This window comes from Triturus cristatus, chromosome 2_2 (assembly GCF_964204655.1).
Source record: "Triturus cristatus chromosome 2_2, aTriCri1.1, whole genome shotgun sequence".
Classification (NCBI taxonomy): Eukaryota; Metazoa; Chordata; class Amphibia; order Caudata; family Salamandridae; genus Triturus; species Triturus cristatus.
In genome coordinates, this window is record NC_140582.1 from 1,180,037,644 (window position 1) to 1,180,059,245 (window position 21,602).

General features: G+C 47.7%; 1 protein-coding gene across 2 annotated transcripts in view; it reads right to left on the reverse strand.

Annotated features, from left to right (window-relative positions):
• EXOC6B (exocyst complex component 6B) overlaps nucleotides 1–21,602 on the reverse strand; it is a 1,605,823-nt gene that overhangs the window by 1,159,746 nt on the left and 424,475 nt on the right. For both annotated transcript variants that reach the window (XM_085642756.1, XM_085642755.1), the window contains exon 7: nucleotides 13,246–13,413. In XM_085642756.1, the coding sequence (XP_085498882.1) occupies nucleotides 13,246–13,413 (168 nt within the window). The remainder of the gene's footprint in view (nucleotides 1–13,245; nucleotides 13,414–21,602) is intronic.

Sequence of the window (21,602 nt, forward strand, 5' to 3'; positions counted from 1 at the left end):
AGACGCACAACAAGAAACGGGCCACCCAAATATGAGGTGCATGACCTCATATAACTCACAGAGTTGGGCGGGGGGCAACTTCGAGTGCGATGAGAATCTTGGGTTCCGCGACCTTCCTCTCGACTGAGATCGTCGCACAGCAAAAAGCTTGAGGAAGCGTTCACTCAAGGCCTAGTGCATGGCCTAGCACTCGACGCAGTTCTTCTTGTTGTGGTTGCACTCGAGTCACCAGAGGCAAACAAGGTGCGGGGCGGCAGGTGACAGGCGCCGGAGGGCTTGCAGTTGCCATTCCTAGTTGACATCTAGTCACACCAGGAGAAGATTCTCAGAAAGACTGACAAAAAAAAAACAAAGGTCAGTCAAAAATTGACTTGGGGTTGCTCTCTACGGATATGCACTGACTGGCACAGAAAGAAAAGAACTGACAGCGTACTGGCGTGGCGCTGATATAGGCACCGCGCACGTCACTTTAGGCGTGGATGACAACACCACAAGGAGCCGCACGACACCATTTATCGGCGTGCAGGGGTACTGCTCTCAAAAGAATTTCCAGATCTAATCTGACGCCTGTGGATAATTCTAAGGTAAGGAATCTGCAGCTAGAAGTCTATGAACAGCAGCACCAAGTGCTGCCAAATCCCATGGTACTCACACAGCACAAGAGGTGTGTGTGGCTGTCTAGGGCCAGACGATGAGGTGTTTTCTTGGTCTGGTACTTTGCCTGGCTAAGTTAAGGGCAACTCCTTCCTGAAGCTGCAATAGTGTCCCATGACTGATCGCAATTGTGAAGGGCAAGTGTCTGCTAGAAGGGGCCCCAGGCTCTAGAGGAAAACAGCCAGAGGCAAAAACAAAAAAAAAAGACCTCAGAAAATTGAAACAGAAGGCATGGCTAAGGACTAGGCGAAGAAGGAAAACTTCAAAGGGTGGACAGAACTACTAGAAACAGGATCCTCAAGGAGCACTTGGAACAGCTTAACTGTGGAAGCGAAGAATACATTTCACTAATCTCGTACTCAGGGTGTCCATTGATATTAAGGGTGGAGGAGTAGAATTTCGCCAGAAAGGATCTGTTAAATAGGCATTTTAGTTGGGGTACAGTAAAAGGTAGTTGGACCTTTCAGGAGGCAGGCATACAGAATCAGACATTAATTTGTTTAACTATTACAAAAGGACCAAAATAGCAAGGTACCAAAACCTGACTGTTGGGTGTTAAGCTTGGAGAAATATGAGGACAGCCAATCTTTATCTCATGTCTGAAACATAAGGGATGGTCTTTTTAAACATCTGCCTTCTCTTTCATGGAGATCTTGGAGTTGTGGAGATTTTGAGCTATCATATGTCTCTCCAAATTAACCTTTTCAAGAACTTCACTAGATGCAGGAACTAATGGAGTGATTGGTGGGGATGAACAATAGAAGCAGAGATGAAAACCTTGAATACAGTAAAGGGGAGAGACTTTGGTGGAACACAGGGTGCCATTACTGTACAAAAACTTAGCCAATGGTAGAAATCCAGACAAATTGCTTTGAGTTGCATTACAAAAACATCTCTAACGCCGCTCTAAACTCTGACTGACTCTGTCTGCCTGATGGTCTGAGGAGGAAGAACTTCCAAGGCTGGACAGAACTGCTGGGAACAGGATCCTGAAGAAGAATGAAACAGCTCAACTGTGGATGTGGATTGCTGCCGAAGACTTGTACGGCTGCATTGCAACACATTCTGAGACTAAACTGAAGTCCTCTGTAGGAAGAGGAAGAGGATATGCAGGAATTTACATGACAATCTCCATGCAGTATTTGGGAAAAACACCAAGTAGAACTATTCCCTACATGTAAGAACTGTAAACAAATACAAAGAAAAAAACAGGACTTGACAACCTAGAATAAACCCAAATAAGCCTTCTACAAGCCTTTAGACAGGATATTGCCATTCTCTGCTTTCTGGCTGCTGACAGAGCAGGGAACCTCTGACCACGGCCACCAGCAGCAAAGGTATCACTCCAATGGGTAAAGCAGAGGTGGAGAGTGGACTGTCTGCTAGCAGTGGTGTCCATGTATGAGGAGGATGGGGCACTCCAAATCCCTGAGGATACCGGACAGCTAGGCCGAAATACACTCCCTTGCCTGTCGCTGTCAACAAGCATGAAGCTATAGTGCCCAAATGAAGCTATATTCTTGTTAGCGGCTCCACAGGACCCATTGGTGGCGAGTTGCATACATTCAGGAAAGGGCCCAGAGTTGAAAAAGCACTCCAAGGGTGCCAAGAGGCATCCAAGCCATAGAATGGGAACACAATAGAGTATAGGAAATCGCCCACGCCGCCTCTGAAGCAGACTTTCCGCAGACAGCCACATGGGCCAAAATTGTCATCATGTTAAGGGATTGAGAGATGCATGAGCAAAGTGGAGGAAAGAGCAGATAATACTTCTGCTGTGTCAAGACTGTGGAAGCTCTGGCCGTAGGAGCTGGAAGTAGGTGTGCGGGCGGTGCTGCAGCACCTCCAAAAGACCCATACTGGAGGTGAATGAGCATTAACTATGCCTTAAAATGTTGTTTTTATCTTGTTACATTTGCCGTTTACATTTGCGGGCTCAGTCTTCTGATATATCACTTCTTATTCTTTTCACATGGAGACTGAAGACTACTTTTCTTTCTCGGACTACAATCTTGTAGGATTTTGTGAAGTGAACTGTGAACTATGTGACAATCTTTCACCACACCGCATACATGCGGTGTGAAGGCAAAGGCTACAGGAGGTCTGGTTTTTGTCACAGGTATCTAAATTTAGTTGTGACTGAACTGTACAAGCATTTCAAAATATATCACCTATTAGAAAGCCCAAATGAAGTACATTCTTTGTACTTATGGAGCGTAATGGAAACAAAGGTTTTAATATGATCAAAAAAATCAAGACACTTTACTTTGTGATGCACAAATGATAAATACTCGCCGAAACCCCATACATTCTCTATCGTTTGTGACATAGGTAATTTTAGCAGTAAAACTGAATGTCTGTGCAAATTTGGTGGCCATTTCACTGGTAAATGTGCTGACTGAACGACTGTGCACTACCACACGATGCTTTAGTAACGTAATTGCAACGGTGTCCTCCAAATTACACCACAGGCTACATACCACACCCTTACCACGCTCATGCAGAATTGGCATGGCTCATTTATCACACCAATTCTTTGTGTGGTGCTTGAATTTTTTCACAATCCAATGGCTCCAGTGATTTCACATTAATGACAGAACCCTCAGTATGAAAATTGTTCCAGCACCTCTGGCCCTGGCTGAGCTCACCAAGGGCTCTACCAGGAGCCCAGTGTGCTGGCAAGCCAGTTGGCCCACCAAGAGCACAGCCCAGAGTCAGGTATACTGATACCGGTCTGTCGTAGCTCCCCAAATACAAGATTGAGTATTTAAAACTTTGCAATCACAAAAAAAAGACAGATTTAAAATCTATTACAAACTAAATTTCTAGCTAGAGGTAACAGACTGCTTAAGTATTATAATAGACAATTTATGTTTTCCACATTGAAAAGAAATCAAATATCTACTCCGTTTCCAAGAGAGCTGGCTATGTCCCACAGTTTTATGATGACCGCAGACTAGCTTCTTTTTTGATTGTTATGTAAATTTATCTTGCATAGAAAACCAAAAGATGTCATGGATGCGACCCCTAAAATGGCTATCAGTCATATGATCACAACCTTAGATGAGAAGTTTTTCATCTTTATATAAATGTAGAGCTGTACTACCCACTTACTGGGTCTCTGTGGCGGGGGAACCGCCCAAGTCTACCATACCCTCCTTATATTGAAAAAGGAGACACAGGAGCCTTCGTCTGCAGGAGGAACAAGGTTTTATTCAAATAGCCCGGGCTATGGAACAGAGTCCCAAGCTCGTCGGTGACAAGACAGAGGAGGCTGCTGCTTTACCCCACAGCTTACAGGCCTTATATACATGTTTCCCCAACCTAAGGAACCAGTTCGGATGGGGCTGTAGTTACGCCATTCTTCGTTCAGGCAGGACTGGTGCTGCAACAGATGGTGCAATCGATTAGGACAGATCTTGCCAAACGGGATATGTACGTGAAAGAATCAAACAGATCTTGACAAATCGGATATGTGAAAGAAACAAGTTCTGGGACAGCGTCGTGACCAAATCTTGCAAAACAGGATGGGTGCGTGCAGGAGTCCAGTCCGAGGGCGGTGAGAGGCCAATTCTCTGTTCCCCTTTTTGGAATTGGCTTAACCGCATGGAGCAGGAAGGGCAGGGCGGTCTTGACAGTTAGAACTTTGGCAAGCATCAGTAGAAACGACCAGGAGGGTCATGCAGAGTTGTTTGACACGAAATGGCAACGCTAAAATAATGGAGTCTGACACAAAATGGATGCCGACAAGAAGGAAACTTTTCCTCAGACCCTCCTTTTGCCATTGAGTGGCAAAACCATTACGAAATGTCTATATTCATGAGATCATCTGTTTCTTGTTGGAGCATCATCTTCATATTGGTGTCGTGAATGTTTGAGGGTGGAAGCTTAACAGCCTGAACACACTTTGCACAGAGCATTGGCAGGCACTGAACACACAAACAGGAGACTAGGACAGCCACTCCCAAGGCAAGGAAGGTGAGGACCCTCCATCCCCATTGGGAAAGGAAGCCCCAGATCCAGCCTGTGAGGGACCAGTTGCCTTCATCCTGATGAATTTCAGAGGAAAGGTGATGCAGACGTTGGATGGCATCATATACTGTAGCTGCGTTATCTGGAATATACACACAGCAGCTGGAGCCAATCAATTTACACACACCCCCATGATCAGCGAGGATGATGTCAAGGACCATACGATTGTGAAGTGCTACAAGGCGGTTCGCCTGTAGCTCTGCAGTGACGTTGGAGAGGGCACCAGCTGTTTCTGTGATGGTGGCCTCAAGGACCCTGGTCAGTCCTCGTATAGCCCGACTGTTTGCCATGGGGCCCCAGAATGGGAGGAAACCCTTAAAGAAGTCCCCGGCTTCATGGCCTACTGTATCCTCAGCCGATATGACACCCCTACGTGAGCGGCGTAAAGCACCCTTCATCAACAGGTGGTAATCTCCATGGGTAGAATACGTTGGTGGAAGGAGGAAGGCCAGATAGCATGTGCCAGACCAGTTGCGGGGGAGCCAAGTGTAGGCTGGTGTGTCACAGATAAAATAAGTGTTGGGGGACGCCACCAACTTTGGAGTAGACTTTACATTTTTAATGATGTCACAGATACTAGTACCAACTTTCTTAGTTCCCAAGCCATGGATGCAGACACGGCCCCGCACATTTATAACATTCAGAGTGTTTCGTACATCAGGTAGTAGTCTTCTGGCGTGAAATTTGGAAAATGTTTGTCGAGAAGTTGAGTTAAATACCACCATCTCACCGAGTTCATCCGTTGAAAATAGCAATGTTGATGAGTTGGTCGGGCAAAAAGGGGTATTGGTATTGCCAGACCTGTTCCGCCAGAAGTCATCTCGAAATGTTCCAAGTGCAGAATTGGCAGTACCATTGACAGTATAGGCCTCCTGTATCAACATCCACCATGCAAGACAGGACCCAGAGATGGAAAAAGGATAAGGAAAGAATGGGACAGGTTGTGTCATTGCATGCGGCATCAGTCCACTTACCCAATAGTTGGAAGTATTTATGATCAGCTGATGATGATGATGTAACATTTGGACTAAGGTGTTATTGAAAAATTCTGCACAGCGGGGTAATTCGTGGGCAGGTAACGTGAAATACTGATGCTCCACAGGAGTCGGGGTAGGAGTTGGTGGGGTAACAGGATAGTAGATCAGTAACATCCAACCGATGATAGACAAGATGAAGGAGACAAACAGTGTCACCACGGCTTGTCAGGAAGCACCTACTATGTAGGAGACTGACATATAGTTTCTGGACTTGGGTGTATTGAACGGCTGCCATTGTACTAAGCCAGGGACCACTAGCGGCTGTCTGTGATTGGTGGTTGCTTCACTGGATGCCAAGAGCCCTAGGGACGTACCTTAATCTGACACACCAGCACCGATCCCAGCCGGGAGATCACAGCTCTACAGCCTATAGGTACCCGGGTGAAGTCAAGGACAAGCCTTCTTTCTGGAACGCAAGTTATATCGGGTAGAAGTAGGGACAGTATGGACGGGGAATAATTGTTCCTGATGCTGAGCACAGTTAGGGGAGAGTTCCACCTTTCCCTTCAGAATAATGTCACTCTCTGCTTCTGTAGATGTAGAATGCAATCTTGCATCGCTGAATGGAACAAACATTGGGACTGTTTCTGTCTCTGAGTCTCCTTGTCATTCTCTCACCCACTGATCTTAGGGGAGAGGCAGAGGCACTCGTTTACAGTGCATTGCATGTATCCAGTTCTTCCGACCTTCAACTTTCACGGCAGTGCGGGTGGCCAGTAACACCTGGCAGGGCTGTGTCCAGCGGGGTTCGAGGTTCTTAGAACATTGAAAGTTGCGAATCAGAACCCAGTCGCCAGGTTGGATAATGTGTCCTGGGCCCTCGCTTTTATCAGGTATGGCCTCATGCACCTGGTGGTAAAGGGTACGAAAGGTGTTAGTCAAACTGTACAGATAATCAGTCAACACAGGGTATTCAACATCAGACAGTTTCTTAGGGCGTGGGACACCCCACACATTGGCAGGCCTCCCGAACACAATCTCATGGGGAGATAATCCGATCCTGGTATGGGCCGTTGTCCTGACAGACAGTAGAGCCAGGGGCAGAGCATCAACCCAAGTGACACCCGTCTCGGCTACAATTTTGGCCATTTTAGTCTTTAGGATGCCCTTGTACACCTCCACTAGACCTGCTGACTGGGGGTGGTTAGCTGCATGAAATCTTTGTTTCATACCCAGTGCTGAACAGACATACTCCATTATTTGAGCCGTAAAGTGTGTCCCGTTGTCACTCCAGATCAAATGGGGCAAACCAAATCGTGGGAAGTATTCTTTCAATAGTTTTTTGGCGGTAGTGATAGCGGTGCAGTCTTTGACAGGGTAAGCCTCTACCTATCGGCTGAAGGTACAGACCACCACCAGGACATATTTTAAATTGTTACATTTGTCCATCTGGATATAATCCATCTGGAGGGCTTCAAAAAGAAAGGTAGGAGGGGAGAATCCTCCTTCAGGAGTTACTGTACCTTTACCCGGGTTGTACATAAGGCAAATCATGCATGTTTTGACCATCTTCTCAGCATATCCTTGTATCTTTGAGTTATACCAGGTAGGTTCCAACAGCTTACATATCCCTTTAGTACTAATGTGAGCAGGGCCATGGGCCATTGTAAATACCGGTAGCACATGACTGTCAGGCAACATCCATTGTCTCTCCATAGTGATACGGGCCCAACAACCATCTATTTCCTTTACCGCAATATGCTCCGTCCACATCCTCAGCTCCTCAGGGGTAGCATGGGACTGAATATCAATCACACTCTGTACTGTGTCTTCAACCATGCCCCCTTCTGCCACCCACCTGGCGGGACCGCCCACATACATTCCTTCCTTTTTCTTAAGGGTGTCTGGTCAGCCAAGGCATTGCCTTTTCCAACATCACCCGTCACTTTCTTATGCGCTTTACATTTTATAATGGCTACCTTTCTGGGAGATGGCAGGGAATCTAATAATCGGTGAATTAGGGGGCCATGTTGAATTTTCGTCCCATGTGAAGTAAAGAAATTTCTTTCTCTCCACAGTCTTCCAAAGTTGTGAGCCACCCCATAAGCATACTGACTGTCAGTGTAGATATTAACCGTTATTCCTTTGCTCAACTCACAGGCTCTAGTGAGGGCCACTAATTCTGCAGCCTGAGCAGAGTACTGTGGAATCTGAGCTGTTTCTACTACTTGCTCCAATGTCGTGAGGGCGTAGGCGGCTGATGTGTTACCATCTGGCCCTCTGAGACATGATCCGTCCACATACAGTGTACCTTCTGGATCTGTTATCGGGGTATCCTGTAAGTCAACACGTCCCTTCGTCTCCTCCTCTGTCCTCAATATACAGTCATGTGGATCTAAACGCGCATCCTGAGTATCCATTGGGAGTAATGTGGCGGGATTCAGTACAGTGCATCTCTTGATGTTAATGTGGCTGGAAAAGAGTGTCAATTCATATCCTGTTAGTCGTGCGCTAGTTAGGTACTGTGTGTTGGTGTCATTAAGAAGGGTATCCACAGAATGTTGAACCATCAGAGTTAAGGGGGAGTTCATGACGATCGCCGCACTCTGACGGACCATGAATGCGGCCGCAACTGTCGCCCGTAGGCATCCTGGGAGAGCCCTCGAAACCGGGTCTAAGGTAGCTGAAAAACAGGCACATGGCCGATGGTGATCTCCGAACATCTGGGTCAAGACAGCGCATGCACAACAGTCTGTCTCATGTACAAAAAGAAAAAATTGTTTGTTATAATCAGGAGTACCTAGGACTGGAGCAGTACACAGAGCTCTTTTTAAATCCTGGAAGGCCTGCGTATGCTCTCTAGTCCATGGAAAGGAACTGTCTGATATGTCTTTAGTGGTGAGGGCAAGAAGAGGTTTGACCATGGCCGAAAAATTGGAAATCCACTGTCTGCAGTATGAGGTTAGGCCTATGAAGGCTCGTACCTGCTTTTGTGTTCGTTGGGCCACCATAGCATTGATAACGGCTACACGATCAGCGGTGAGCTGCCTTCCCTCCTTCGAGAGATGACCTAAATAGGTCACCTTCTCTTGACAAAACTGAAGGTTTTTTAAAGAGACCTTGTTGTTATGGAGGGCAAGGTGGCGTAACAAACCGAGAGTAGCCTCTTTACATGTCGGGGCAGAATTTGCAGCAATGAGGATGTCATCAACATACTGCAGCAGTGTGGAATTATCAGGGAGTTCCAAGGAATCTAGTTGACTTTTGAGAGCTTGACTATAGATACTGGTGCTCTCGGTGAAGCCTTGAGGGGCGCGGCAAAATCTAAAGCTCCGCCCGCCAAGGGAGAAACCAAAAAAATGTCTGTCAGGATGTATAGGAATACCGAAAAAAGCATTCTTCAGGTCTATGACAGAAAAGTGCGTAGCGTCAGAAGGGACCATCGTCAAGACGGCTGTAATGTCGGGGACAACAGGGTATTGGGAGATCGTTATTTTGTTAAGGGCTCTCAGGTCAATCACAAATCTGTATATTTTAGGGGAGAGAGCATCTCCATTGGTCTTCTTAAGAACCGGAATAATGGGACTGTTACAGATATTACCACATGTCTCCTCCACTACGCCCTTGTCCATCAATTCAAATATTATTGTTAAAAGGGCGACTTCTCCTCCCGGGGGTAGTCGATACTGCCGGAGGCGGGGGAGAAGGGCGCCTGGCTGAATGCGTACCACATGAGGGGGTATGTTGAGACACCTCACATCTGTGTCTGATGATTCCCAGAGGGAGGAATTCAATAATCTATATAAATCCTGCTTAACCGTAGACCACGGGGAAGAAGGGAGGGGGCGGGCAGGGTTAAAGCTGCAGGTATTGGGCAGATGGGGACTCGTTGTCATTCCCGCAGCGAGGACAGGGGTAGCGTGCGCAGTTGGTGTTATAGGCATCAAAATAGGGGGAGTTGGTGGGACAGGGGGAACAGTAGGAAGGGCAGTGGGGGCAGGAGTGTGTAGCACGGCTGGTGCAGCTGCATGCGGGGCGGGGGGGGTCAGCGCTGGCTACATGGGGGCATAAGCACGAGGACTTTCCAACATGGTATCGAGCAGGGAATCGTCCTGTTCTCCCCTCTCCATAAAGCCTTTTCCTTTCTCTTCACGGGCCGGGTAGCACTTCTGCACCCGCGACCTATGTTCCCTATCAGCTATCTCTACAGATTTTTCCATTCGGTCCTGTTAAGTGCTCCCTAGCATGGTCAGCCATTGACATCCGCTCTCGTTTCCTTTCTAGTGCCTTTTCCTTCTTTGCTCTCTGCTCAATTTCCTTCCTCCACAGCCTGACAGACTCAAACATCGAGGGACGGACCTTCCGTTTAAATAGCTGTTCCTCTAGATTTGCAAGAACCTGTGGATCAAAGGACCCATAAGGGGGCCATTGTAAATCGGGAACGGCTCGTTTGGTATACTTAGTCCAAAGGGAGGAAAACGTTATTGCAGATGGGCCATGTTTTGCGTACATAGTGTGACCAGGCGTCCCTTCTGGAGGAAGCGGGCAAGCCGCCTCCAGCTGGGAGTCCTGCGTACACATACAACAACATAATTTCTTAAGCTTACTATTCGCCGGCATACTAAAAAGGACCGAAAACAGATAATGCAAACAACAGCGGGCTTTAAAAAACTCACCTCGCTGGCTTGGCTTTTGCAAACGTCAATAAGAGCGCAATCATACAGATGATCAGCCCACCCTTACCTGACCGGGGTAGTTCTCTTCTGCAGACGTAGGGCCGTGTCCTGTTCCAGAAATCACTGTTGGGGGACCCCAGCGAGGACGCGGTCATGTGGCCCAGACCGGGCGGGGAGGAACAGCGGGCGAGTCGTTCGGCTACCGGACTGCAAGAATCCTTCACATCCACCGGGCCTGACCTTCGCGCTCGTGGGGCCCCTGTTCGGGTGCCATTTTGTAGAGCCGTACTACCCACTTACTGGGTCTCGGCGGCAGGGGAACCGCCCAAGTCTACCATACCTCCTTATATCAAAAAAGGAGACACAGGAGCCTTCGTCTGCAGGAGGAACAAGGTTTTATTAAAATAGCCCGGGCTATGGAACAGAGTCCCAAGCTCGTCGGTGACAAGACAGAGGAGGCTGCTGCTTTACTCCGCTGCTTACAGGCCTTATATACATATTTCCCCTCCCTAAGGAACCAGTTCGGATGGGGCTGTAGTTACGCCATTCTTCGTTCAGGCAGGACTGGTGCCGCAACAGATGGTGCAATCGATTAGGACAGATCTTGCCAAACGGGATATGTACGTGAAAGAATCAAACAGATCTTGACAAACAGGATATGTGAAAGAAAGTTCTGGGACAGTGTCGTGATCAAATCTTGCGAAACAGGATGGGTGCGTGCAGGAGTCCAGTCCGAGGGCGTTGAGAGGCCAATTCTCTGTTCCCCTTTTTGGAATTGGCTTAACCGCAAGGAGCAGGAAGGGCAGGGCGGTCGTGACAGTTAGAACTTTAGCAAGCATCAGTAGAAACGACCAGGAGGGTCATGCAGAGGTGTTTGACACGAAATGGCAACGCTAAAATAATGGAGTCTGACACAAAATGGATGCCGCCAAGAAGGAAACTTTCCTCATAAAAATAGCTATGTATATTTTTAGCTAGAGTTGGCACACCGTCGGGCACCAGTAGAAATAGGCAGTGCTTTATTTGTGAAAAAATAAGTATGGGGGACCTTTTTACTAGCCCACTGCAAATTTCACCACCCATTGCCTCTGCCAGTGCTGCTAATGACAGTACCAACACAGCTACTAAGCATCATCATACTCCTCCAAATGTGACAATTCAGACTATTCAAGGCCTTCAAAGCTATAAGAATGGCTTGGGGGACAGATATTAGCCATTTTAGGGTAGACTGAATTAACAAACAAGTGTTGTTTTGTTGATTGTTTCTAAATTAAACAGAGCATCACCATGTGTCAGACTATCATAAGTGCCAGTGTTGACAATTACGTGCGCTGTCGAGCACCAGAATCCATAGGCTCAAATTAAGCACTGGAAACAGGTTATGTTACTAAAATAGAACTATGTTTAAGATTGCGTCCCTGTTACGGTCAGATTTTTGAAATACAAAAATGGAAATATGGTATGAAAGAAACCAAGACCGAAATGCGAACTAGCTTTAGTGGGGATGTTAATCTAGCCATGGGCAGACAAGCCCACCATCGCTTGTGGTTCACGGAACATCAGCATCCAGGACACCATCACATTGTGGACTAAGAAGTGTAAGAAAGAAAAAGAACAAGGCAGCAGGCCATTTGCATCTGTACATCCAGGATCTGGAACAACATCCCTGTATCTATCAATTTAGGAAAGAGTTGAAGACTCATCTCTTTAAAGAACTACATCACAGTGCATCTGCTTGTATCATTCGTTGACCTTATGCTTGCCTTTGACCCAGTACAGGACTCCTCAGTATTTCGGCTAGGCAAGCGCTACACAAATACAACCATCCATCCATCTCCTCACTGGTTTGAGACAATGACTCCTCTCTTACCACCAAGTAGTGCCACATCTGAAGAGGAACCCTGCTGGAGAGTGGGACCCAAAAGTATCTGGGCTATGTTAATGATATCAAGCAAGGAAAATAAACTGTTTCCCAACATGTTGGATGTGTTAGAAATAGGGGTGGGCGGAATTTGCGAAATCGCGTTACGCAAATCTCCGCGAAACGGTAAAAAATCTCCGCGAACACGCAGAAATTCCGCGAACACGCGGAATTGCTTGTCCGCGATACTTTTTTCCTGTTCGCGATCGCTGTTTGCGTGCTCGGGGTGAAATATCTCGCGAACACGCATATTGAGAACGCGAACAAGCAAAAAATTTCGCGAAGACGCGTGACGCAGATTTTTGGGCAATTTCGCGTTCTCCGCGGAACGCGAAATTACCCAAATTCCGCAAATTCCGCGAACGGAACGGAATTTACTGCCCAGGCCTAGTTAGAAACCTTTTGCAGGGTTTGAGTATCACTTTCATTTCCTCCTAGTGGCACTTCATCTAATGCATGGTTCGTGGACGTCTGTCCTTACTTCCTCTTTTAAAGAAAAGTTAACTTCTAAATTATAGACAGAGAAGGCATCAACTCGGACGATGAATGATATCTTCAAAACTTGATAAGTTGGCATTCCTACAACACATTCTTAACAAGTGGACACCCCAGAATAGCTTTTCTCTCTTTCTTGTAATGGAAGTGCCCACAGTAGCTTGTAAATCTAATTCAAGTTTTTGGTTTTATTATCATACGTATGTATACATGCTATGTATGAATAATATGCCTATGGTGCAGAAGTAGCTGGAGAGCAACAGAGAGCTCTACTTTAATGGTGTGAAGGGAGGAACACGCTACATAACACGGGGTTGTGACATCTAAATTGCAGAGCTACAGCTACATTACATTCAACTGTTTACAAATGCATTTGCTCAGAAACATTATTTGTGAAGATACAAAACGTGCATTCAAACCCAGGACTCTAAAACCCAAGGACCCCAAATCAGCAGTTAATCTTCTACACCACCTTTCCCCATGGTATTACCTCGTCATCCTCGTCGTCATCCTCTACGTCTAGGATGCCAGAATCCTGCTCGGACATGGGGCTTGTGCCATTCAAAGGGCTCGAGCCAGCATCTTTTCTCGGCTTCTTCAAAGAGCCTATTTTTGGCTGATGGGACAGAATTTTATCCAGGTTCCTCTGCTGCTGAGCCTAAAAAAAAAAAATCAAAATAAAGGTCAGATTGATTGGATCTATACAGATGCCCAATAGTTGGCACAGCTCCAAGACAGAAGCACAGAGAAGCACTGTGCCGCACTGTACTCCGTTAAGTACCTCTAGCCTGAGCTTCTCGTGAGGCTCTTGGACAAACCAGACCCCTGCACCCTGCTTTGTCATGCGTCATCTGACCATACAGCCACCACTGTGTGGGTGGATAGGCACAGAAACAGCTCTCGATTGACTCACAGGATCCCATTTCAACGCACCCCTGTTTAATGGACAGATACTAACCAAATCTCCTATCTACTTGGTGACCAACTATCCTCATACCTGCAACACAAACATTCTCCAAAAAGAAGCAAACATAACCTCCAAAAAATGACAGCAATTCATACCATAGATGCCTTCAAGGTCACAACATCGCTCCAAGGTTAATTGATGGTTATGTGCTTTCTATCTCAATAGTAAATCCAAATCATCTCAACAAAACATTTATCAACCATCCAGATAAAAATAAATATACCAGATACATCATCATATCTAAGCAATGCGGCGGGAAAAAATGCATCTAAACATAGCATCCAACCCCACGTCGAAACATGGACTACAAATAAAAGAACATAAGAAACAGCAACGTCTTCCCTGGCGCACACGTCCACATACCTACTACTCTATACAAATAGATAGCAGGATCTATCAACTCGTTGACCAATATAATCTATCAGTAAACTAAATATTAGTCTAATCTAAATTTGCTAGCCACCTTAACAATGGTCAACAAAAATCCCAGATATCCTAAAGGGTGCCAGGATTCCAAAAGGAGTATGGGACCTTGCAAATGCGCTATACAAAAGCACTGACATTTATTTATTTTACTCATTTGTATGGCGCAGCGAATCATCCCCAGAGGGATCTCAGCGCCTGAGAGAGGGACACCAATTAGGCAGTAGAGTCTAAAACAGCCAGGTTTCGAGTAGCTTCTTGAACCGTGCGAAAGTAGAGCAGGCACGGATCTCATCCGGGAGCTCTGAGAAAGTGCCATCTTTCTTGCATGGTATGCCCCCACTTTTTGCTGAATTGCTGAATGTACTTTGGCAGGAGTCCAGGGCACACTCAGTCAATCAGGTGCCCAGGGCCTATGTTCCTTCCCAAAAACCTAAAACCCAAATTGGCAAACTCTGGCCACATGTCAGCCCCTGGTAAATGGTACCATAGGTACCCTGGGCCTTGTGACCAGGGAAGGCCTCCAAGGGCTGCAGCACTTATTATGCCACCCTTAGAGGCCCTGTACCCTTACACAAACACACTGCCCTTGCAGGCTGAGTGTCTGGGTACAAGACAAAACAAAGATTCTTTATTTATTTATTTATTTTGACATTTATTGAGCGCGAACGAATACCCGTAGGCGTCTCGGCGCTAGACTATGACAGCTATCTTTCCCCAAGATGTGGCAGACGTTAGAGGATCATGAGCAATGTTACTGGTTAAACAGCCAGGTTTTCAGTTTCTTGCGAAACTGAGAAAGTGATGGGCTAGTTCTGATATGTTGTGGCACAGTGTTCCATATCTTGGGAGCCGCAACTAAGAATCGGCGGTCATCCCAGGCGACTGTTTTGGAACGTGGAACCACTAATTGGTTAAGAGTTGTGGATCGAAGCTGTTTGGCCGGTCTGTAAAGTATAAGCTGATCCTTAAGAGGACGTGGTCCTTGATCGTGAAGTGCCTTATAGACTATACAAAGAGATTTGAATTTGATCCTGTTTTGGATCGTCAACCAATGGTAAGTCCTGATGGTGTCAGAGATGGGTGCAAACTTAGGTGTTCTAGACAGCAGACGTGCTGCTGCGTTATTTATTGTCTGCAATTTTTTTGTTACTCTGGTTTGGGCGTTTAAGAAAAGTGCATTGCAATAATCTAAGGAAGAGAGGACCAGGGAGCTAACCAGTGTTTTAGCAGCAGCTTCTGGTAAGAAAGGAGTGATTTTCCTTATCATAATGGGCTGTGGCTGCTACTTTGTTTGCGTGTGCCATGAAATTAAGATGATCATCAAAAATTACTCCCAAGTTCCTGACCTTGGGGGTTGGATTGGGAGGGTTACCGAAGGCTGTTGGCCACCAAGATGCAGGCCAAGTCGGGGAGAGGGAACCAAAAATGACCACCTCCGTTTTTTTGGAATTAAGCTTCAGGCAGTTACCGGCCATCCACTCTCCGATCGCCTTCATTCCGTTTTGGAAACGCTCTGCCACTTCCCGGCCGTCACCTTTGATGGCCAACACCAGTTGGGTGTCATCAGCGTATGAGGTTAGGCTCATCCCGTATGCTTTGATTACGCCTGCAAGGTCCGACACATAGATGTTAAATAGTGTCGGACTGAGGGAGGAGCCTTGAGGAACCCCACACGGAAGTGACAGCTTGGCCGACTGATATGGCCCCAGTGTGCCCACCTGCGTTCTATCGGCCAGGAAGGAAGAGAGCAGGTCTCTCGCAGTGTGATGAATGCCCATCCTTCCGACACGGTCCACCAAGATCTTGTGGTCGACCGTGTCGAAAGCTGCCGAGAGATCTAGCAGTACAAGTAATGCTCTCCCTCCCTGATCACGGATAATTCTGATGTCATCTGCTGCCTTGATAAGGGCGGTTTCCGTACCATGAAATTTACGGAAGCCAAACTGTGTATCGTCCAGTAGCTGATGTTTCTCTATATGCTCTGAAAGCTGCTGGTTCATGGCTTTTTCTGCCACTTTAGCTAGGAAAGGGAGGCTTGCAATTGGCCTATAATTCTTAAGTTCTTCCTTGTCTAAACTAGGTTTCTTCAGCAGGGGTTTGACCAGTGTGTTTTTTAAGGAATCTGGGTAGGTACCGGAGCTCAATATTGTGTTACAAACATGAGTGATGACCGGAGCGGTAGTGTCCATCACCATAGAAAGGACTGAAGAGGGGCAAGGGTCCAGAGCTGACCCCGATTTGATGGATGCAATAATGATTTTTGTTTGGTCAATAGTGAGAGCCCTGAAACTAGACAAGATGTTTCCTGAGGGAATGTGAAAGATGGAGGCTCTGGTGATGTTAATTTTTGATGTAAAGGCCTGGTAGATGTCATTGACCTTGGAGAAAAAGAATTCAGACAAAGCGTCACAGAGTGATTGTGAAGGGGAAGGGTTTAAATCTGGTGCATTACCGGATAGAGTTTTAGTGATGTCATATAGTTGCCTGCTGGAATTTTTTGCAGTTTCAATTTGTTGTGAGAAAAATGTTTTTTTGGCTGCAACAATCATATTTTTGTAAGTGGCCAATGATTCTTTATATTTCATCTTGCTTTCGGTGTCATAAGCTCTACGCCATTGCCTCTCCCTGTTCCTACTTAATTGTTTTTGGGCTCTTAGTTCCTCTGTATACCACGGGGCGGTCGGTGTACTTCTATTCCTGGAATGGATTTTAGTGGGTGCTAGGAGATTCGTAGCATCCCCAAGCCATTCATGTTATTGACAGGTGGCAGTATTGGGTTCATCTGATAGAGCTGGGCATGTTTTGTCCAGTAATATTTTTAGATCAGTGTAGTTTAGATTCTTCCAAACTTTAAAAGGGCCTGGCTTAGTGAGTATGACCTTCTTCCTCGATGAATCCTTAATTGTCAGGCCACTAAATATGGCAAAGTGATCCGTCCATGACATAGGTTGAATATTTAGTATGTGCAGGCCCTCTACGTTGGAAAAAATGCCATCCAACGTATGTCCTGCCTGGTGGGTGGGAGAGGTGACCAATTGTCTGAGGCCTAATATTTCTAGGTCTGTTGTAAGGGCAGCAGTATCCCTATCATTTGCTAGTTCTAAATGGAAATTCATGTCACCCATCACAGTCGTGGCCTCTTCGGTGGCTATCGATTCGGTAATGGTGCTTAAGTTAGTCAGAAAAGCTGCTTTTGTCCCAGGGGGGCGGTATAAAAGAACTCCTTTAAAGTTAAAAAGGGCTGTGAACTTTATATTGAAATGCATGGCTTCGCATGAGGTAACCGGAATAGATGATGTTCGGACCTCAAACCGATCTCTTGTTATGATGGCCAGGCCCCCTCCCTTTTTGCCAACCCTATCCTGTCGATAGGCTTTGTAGCCGGGAGGAACTGCAATTACTAGATCGGGGGCTGATGCATCATCAGTCCACGTTTCCGTAATGTAAAGGGCGTCTAATTTGTTATCGGTGATTAGGTCGGCTATTTCCTGGCTATGTTTGCTCAGTGACCGTGCATTAATGAGGGCCATGAGAATTACCACCTCGTTGACGTCACATTGTAGTTTAGGGGGAGTGTTCGAGTTATTAATACAAATCGTACTATTACAATGGGGGCAGATCAGGTTAGCAACCATCGGTACTTGTAATAGGTCAAATTTGGTGCATCGACAGGAGAGGGTAGGCTGAAGCTTCATCAAAGCCGTGCGTGTGTAAGCTAGCTTATGATGTGGGGGGGCCGGGGCAGGAATCTTGGCCCTGGGCGCAGACCGGGCGCAGACGGGCTTGCCTTTGGCACGGCCGCTGCGCCCGCCCGCTGCGCGAACGGGTGTTCATGCCCTTATATCCGGTGTGAGGAGGGCGGGAGGGTGGGAGGGGTGGGAGGCGGCCAGCAGCTACAGTGCTAACCCTCCCTCACCCAAGATGGCCGAACCCCTTCTCCACGAGCGCCAGGATCTGACAATGCGCGCTGTGCAGCGGGCGCGAGGGGCGAAGAAGACGTGCAGGAGGAGGTTTTGCAATCAGATAACCAGATGCAATAAGGTATTTTAAAAATATACACAAAGTTTAAAATAGGAGCACTGCAAAGCCCCCGGCTTCCGCCTCAGGGGTGAGACAACTGTAGAGTCAAGCGCGCAGCGCTACTCGCCTAGTTAAATACTCTGGGAGGGCGGGAGGCAGCCAGCAGCTACAGCGCTAACCCTCCCTCACCCAAGATGGCCGAACCCTTCTCCACGAGCGCCAGGATCTGACAATGCGCGCTGTGTAGCGGGCGCGAGGGGCGAAGAAGACGTGCAGGAGGAGGTTTTGCAATCAGATAACCAGATGCAATAAGGTATTTTAAAAATATACACAAAGTTTAAAATAGGAGCACTGCAAAGCCCCCGGCTTCCGCCTCAGGGGTGAGACAACTGTATAACACATCCATGTGTGCCATGCCCACAACCTACACTGCCCTGGCATACATCAGCCACCCCTCTAGCTGGGTTCCCTATGCCAGTGGTGTGGGCACAGGAGCATGAGCCCTGTGCCCCTACAGTACCCAGGTCCATTCCTGGGCACTGTAAGTGCAGTGCTGCTATTTAAGAGTATATGGTGCTGGGAGCTCGTCAAACACGAACTCCACAGCACCATAATGGCAAAACTGAAGACTGAGAAGTTTGGTATCAAACTTCTCAGCACATTAAACCCGCGCTGATGCCAGTGTGGGATTTAATGTACAAAGCACTACAAAGGGGATCTTAGAGATGCTCCCTGAAACCTAACCTATAATCCACGTCTTGTCTGAGAGGCTGCCACACAGCAGACATGTTGCTGGACCCCTGGGTGGAGAGCCCCAATGCACATCCTGGGCGAGGTGCTAGGTCTCCTCCCCCAGGATGGGCAGGCGGAAGCTTCAAAGGCATGCCGCCTTTGTGAGCTTCTCCAGGCCACTTGCTGTACTCAGCAACTGGCCCCCACCGGTTCTGACCCCCACTCTGGCAGGAAGACTGGCCGGAAACTCCAAGTAAGGACAGGGGATGTGCCAGCCCTGCCAACCCCACCCCTCTGTTGGGGGAAGCGAGGTAAAGCACATCTCCGGGCCCTCGCCATCTTGAAGATGGGGAGCCCTACCCAATCAGGACTAGGCCACTGTCCCCCTCCCACAGGAGAGGGAGAGGATAGGGGTTGTACCCACCCCAGGACAGGGACCCAGTGGTTCCTGCCCTTTACCTACCTGTAACGCCCCTAAATTTTGTATTTAGGGGCACCCTGAACCTACCTTCCTTATATTCCAGATTCTAAACCAGCAAAGAAGATCAAGAAGAAAGAAGACCTGCCGTGCAGTGTTAGACCTGGCACCTTGGCGTGAGTTTCCCTTCCACTTTTTGCTGATGTGCCTCATGTGTTTTGTTGGTGTTAGCTGCTCAGGGCACTGTGCCACTGCCAATCAGTGCTACAGTGCAAGTGCTCCCTATGAAAAGTGTATACATTGATTGGTGTCCATGTTTGGCTTATTTGGTTTACTATCAGCCCCTAGTAAAGTGCACCAGGAGTGCCAGGGCTTGTAAATGCAAATGCTGCTGGTGGGCTTGCAGCACTGGTTGTGCCACCCACAGAAGTGGCCTAGTAAAATGTGTCTAAGGTCTGCCATTGCAGAACCTGCGTGCAGTCTGGTACTGTCATGCTGACTGCGCAAGTGCTCCTACTTGCCAGTCCCTAAACCTTCCCTTAACTACATATTAGTCACCCCTATGGTAGGCCCAAGGGCAGGGTGCATGTAGGCATAAGGTAGGACATTCCCTGATGTGTGTGGCATGTCCTAATAGTGAATTACAGCCATTTTCATTTTTCACTATTGAAGGCTACCTGCTCTCCATAGGCCAGAATGGGCTGTTGGAATTATTACACTCTATAATCCCAGCGGACTCAGAGAGCATGGTAGAAAGTCAAGTTTAGTATGCCTGAACTCAGAATAATAAAATACTTCTTTTAGTAAAGTTTATTTTAATATCCTGTGTTTGTAAATACTACTTTTAGAAAGTTAGTATTTACTTGCTTAGCCATTTCAGTCCGCCTCTGCTTTGTGTGTGTGTGTGCTGCCTAGTTTCAGTGAGGGGCAGGGCTGGGAATTCCAGGACAGGCTGGCTGCCAGGTGGTGGGTAGAGAGATTACACCAGGATGGGTGGGAGGAGTACACCTTGACTCTGAATAGACCTGTGCTCTGCCACCACAATGCTGGCTCCGCCCCCTGTGGAGCGGCTTATGTCTCTGCCCTGTGCACTGAAAGGAAAGAGCAGAGTCACCACAACAAAGTGCTCCAAAACCGGACTGAGCCAGGCACAGGCCCCCTGGCGACAAAGAACAAAAGAAACTGTGTATAAAAGAAGGAGCCCTGCTCCTAAGAAATCAGATCCTGTTTACGCCAAGAAGAAACTCTGCCTGAAGAGGAGGACCTGGGAAAGCTACATGGAGGACTACTGTCTCTAAGCCTGTGGTGGGTGCCTTGCTGCAAGAAGGAGAGGAAAAGACTAAGAAAGACTTTGAATCAACTTGTGCTTTGTGAACAATCTCCAAGGGCTTGCTGGTGAACTTGCCCCCTGAACTGCGCCCCAGGAACAGTGGGCGCTACCCCCCCTCCCACCCCCCCCCCCCCCCCCCCCCCCAAAAAGAGGAAAAGGAAGCTGCTGCTGGCGAATTGCCTCCAGAGAACCTGTGCGCCCCATCCTGCCGAGCACCGCGACCTCCACCAGACTGTGCTGCTGTGAGCACCGTGACAGCCGTAGAGCCCATCGCAAGGACTGACGCCCACCGGTTCGCCATCGCTGGACGACGTTGCAGCGCTGCGCGTTGAATTCACCCCCGAGCCGCCCCTCCTTCCTCCCACCTCGAGGCGAGCTGTGGAAGTCCCGAGGCGCCCCCCCAAGCACTGTGGTCCTCTGCGAGTGAAGACTACAACGCGAAGTGGGACGCCCCCCCCTGTGACTGCCGAAGCCGCCGCGAACTTCCTTTGAAGAATAAGGTACTGTGCGCTCCAAACGCCCCTGTACGACACGTACCCTCCTCGATACAATCCGTACTACGCTGTACGCCACCGTCCCGGTACGCTGCTCACGCGGGAAGCGTGAGGCTTAGCGAGATTCGTACCAAGCCCGTACGGCGCGTACTTGCGACTGTACGGCCCGTACGGTTTAAATATCCATACGCTTCCTCACGCAGGAAGCGTGAGGCGAAGGAGGAATAGCACTTGTGGGGTACGAAGCGTACCGACACCGGTACGGAGCGTACATTCAGCGCTACGGTGCGCACGGACCCCGAAGAAGCAGAAATTGCACCTGATTTTGCCTTTTAAGAACTGTGGCCTCCTGGAACATTGCATACAAGTAACTGGAACCCTCTTTGAAAGATAACTGTATTTTGAAGCCTGCTTAAAGAGTCTTTATATAAAGAGCTTTATTTTGATAAAATACAGTCTG